Source organism: Corylus avellana, chromosome ca3 (assembly GCF_901000735.1).
Source record: "Corylus avellana chromosome ca3, CavTom2PMs-1.0".
Classification (NCBI taxonomy): Eukaryota; Viridiplantae; Streptophyta; class Magnoliopsida; order Fagales; family Betulaceae; genus Corylus; species Corylus avellana.
This window is the reverse complement of record NC_081543.1, coordinates 28,538,705-28,541,387: the sequence shown is the minus strand read 5'-3', so window position 1 is coordinate 28,541,387 and position 2,683 is coordinate 28,538,705. Positions and strand designations below refer to the sequence as shown.

The following is a 2,683-nucleotide window of genomic DNA, read 5'->3' as shown; positions in this document are numbered from 1 at the left end:
TATGATTCCGGTATGTCCGTTAATGTGTTTTGACAGGTGGTTTTTTTTTTTTTTTTTTTTTTTTTTGTTAGTTTAAAATAAAGTTTCGACGTAACACAAAAGTAAAAACCGTTTTTATGTTCTTAGTATTGTTTTGTATACCTGTCAGGAAAACAAAAACACAAACAAACATGACAGAGATCCTAATCAATTTTGTTGTCTAGATTATTAGCAATACATACAATAAATGTGAGAAAAATCTTATGAGATCCAACTGTACAAACTAGTTTCAGGCAGCTTGCTTGCTCGAGCAGTTAGCAATCGAGACAGCAAATTATTGAGAATCTGAATCCGGCAAAGATAAGGAAAGATGGTGAGTAGTAAGTAATTAATTACCTTCCAAGCATCATGACAGTGGCTTGAGGATTAGTTCCAGGAGAGAAATTAAAGGTGGATCCATCAATAACCCTTAAAGCATCAACACCAAGAACCTTATGATCATCATCAACAACCTTCCCAATTTGGCAGCCTCCATGATAATGCCAGATGGTCATCACTGTGTCCTTACAGAACTGTTCCAACGAGGTCGAAGTATTCACATGTTTAGGCAACAGATTTATTGGGGAACCTGCTGTCATGTTGAGAAGTATTGGCAACGTTAAATTATCGAATTTGAACTTGGAGAAAGAATTGGACTCGATTATCCGCTCAATTGTGCCGATGCCTTGGACACATCTCTGCAAATCTGTGGGGTCTTGGAAGTAGTTGAAGGTGACAGCTGGGTTGTCGTTGGGATTCCGGGTTCGGAGCTCCAAATGGCCTGTGGAAGCTGGACCCATGATTTTCTCAAGAATGAATCCACCTCTGAAGGCTGCATCGTCAAGATTCTCTAAAAGCTCCACAGCTCTGGCTAGGGCTTCTGGGGTCCTTTCTTTTGGCGGCACAGTGGAAAGCTGCCCAATCTACACACATAAACGCTATTAGAAAAGCATGTGTTTTTCATGTATTTATTAAAAGATTATGTGCTTCTCACCTGCTCATATGACAATTTTCCTCTAACCCCAGTTGGAACGATTTTTTTGTCTTTTTCGAACAAAGTCTTTATTCAAACTGGGTTTGACGAAATTTCTTCAATTCAATCTATTAAATTGACGTATGCATCACATGATTCACATATACATTTTAGAAAGAGTAATGCTAGAAACCACAGTTTTGTCTCACCACTATCCTACCATGCTGATGTCTTAGTACCAATCAACCTTCTTAAAAAAAAAAAAAACAAATCAATGGTTGATTGGCATTGACACGTCAACAATGTGAGATAATGCATAACCTAATGCTATATATCACATTTTTATTTCACAATTATACTACAAAGTAGACATAAGAGTCCTAACTAATCTTTGGATTTTTTATTTTTTTATTTTTTTATTAACAATGATTCATCTAAGGGTTAGTTAAAACTGCAACGTACATTAACATTTCATAATAATTATGTGATACAAATGTAGTTTCTAGCATTACTCATTAAAAATACATGTGTGAATTACATTCTCTAACCTCATATTAATATATTGAGTTGAAAGAAAACTTTGTAAATATATTAAAACTATATTGTAGAGCCCATTTAGCATATGGTAGAACACAGATTATCAACTTCTTTCCCTGCCCATATATCTTTCTTGGGCCACATTTGAAAACTAAGTTTATTTATTCTAAGCCCACCTAACACCTGGCCCAAATTAATCAGATTCCAGCATCTAAGTTATGCATACCTTAGGAGACAACATCCCATAGTCTCTTGGAGAGGCGCCGCCGGCAAAGTTTGCGCCGCTGGCGGCTTCGATGTAGCTTCCGAAGTGGGTAATGCCAACAACTTGAATGAGGGAGACCTCGACCGGAATCGGAGACGGTACGAAAATTGCATTCATGGGATTATCCGACATGCCTTGGCCGACCAGGGGTTGGTCCAACACTACTGTGATGTTGTGGGCCTTCAGCTGGTCTGCAGGGCCCACTCCACTTAACATTAGTATCTGTGGGCTCCCCAGAGCACCGGCTGATACAATGATCTCGTTACTGGTCCCATTGTTGAGATATGCTCTGTGTTTAGCCCCTGATGCGTCTCTAAATACCACTCCATGGGCCTTGGGCCTTGATACTCCTGCTTGGTTACACAATTCAATTGAGGTTAATTAACAAGGAAAAATAAACTAAAACAAAATGATTAACCACATGAAATTCTAAAAAAATTGTAAAATATATAGTCAAAATCTATTAAATTGACATGTATTTAAAATAGACCGACATTTTCAATTATCGCCTACATTTTTAATAGTTCTTTTAATTTCTTTTAACTCAGTCTATTAAACTGACATGTATGTCTAAAATGCATGTGATTCTCCATTAAAAATATATGTGAGAATTACATGCATTTTGGACACATGTCAATTTAATATACTGAGCTAAAAGAAATTTCTTCAATCCAGATTAAAGGAAATTTTGTTCTACCTTTGATCAGTATATTCCATGTTGCAATTAATATGCTCCATTTAGGTCAATAAAGTATAAAGATGTTCATTTTGGCAAGGCCTAGCTCAAAGACCCAAGTATTTTGTGCAATCAATTTCTTGCATTTGCTTTCTTAATGTAATCTCTAATGAGAAAACTTTCCTAGTTCCGAAAAAAAAAAAAAAAAAAAACT

The 2,683-nt window shown here is 36.4% G+C and overlaps 1 protein-coding gene across 1 annotated transcript in view; it reads right to left on the bottom strand.

Annotated features, from left to right (window-relative positions):
• Window positions 1-237: 237 nt before the first annotated feature.
• LOC132174362 (protein HOTHEAD-like) overlaps window positions 238-2,683 on the bottom strand; it is a 2,908-nt gene continuing 462 nt past the window's right edge. The window contains exons 2-3 of the mRNA XM_059586029.1: window positions 1,755-2,143; window positions 238-941 (exon numbers count right to left, since the gene is read on the bottom strand). Coding sequence (XP_059442012.1) covers window positions 372-941; window positions 1,755-2,143 — 959 coding nt within the window. The 3' untranslated portion in view covers window positions 238-371. The remainder of the gene's footprint in view (window positions 942-1,754; window positions 2,144-2,683) is intronic.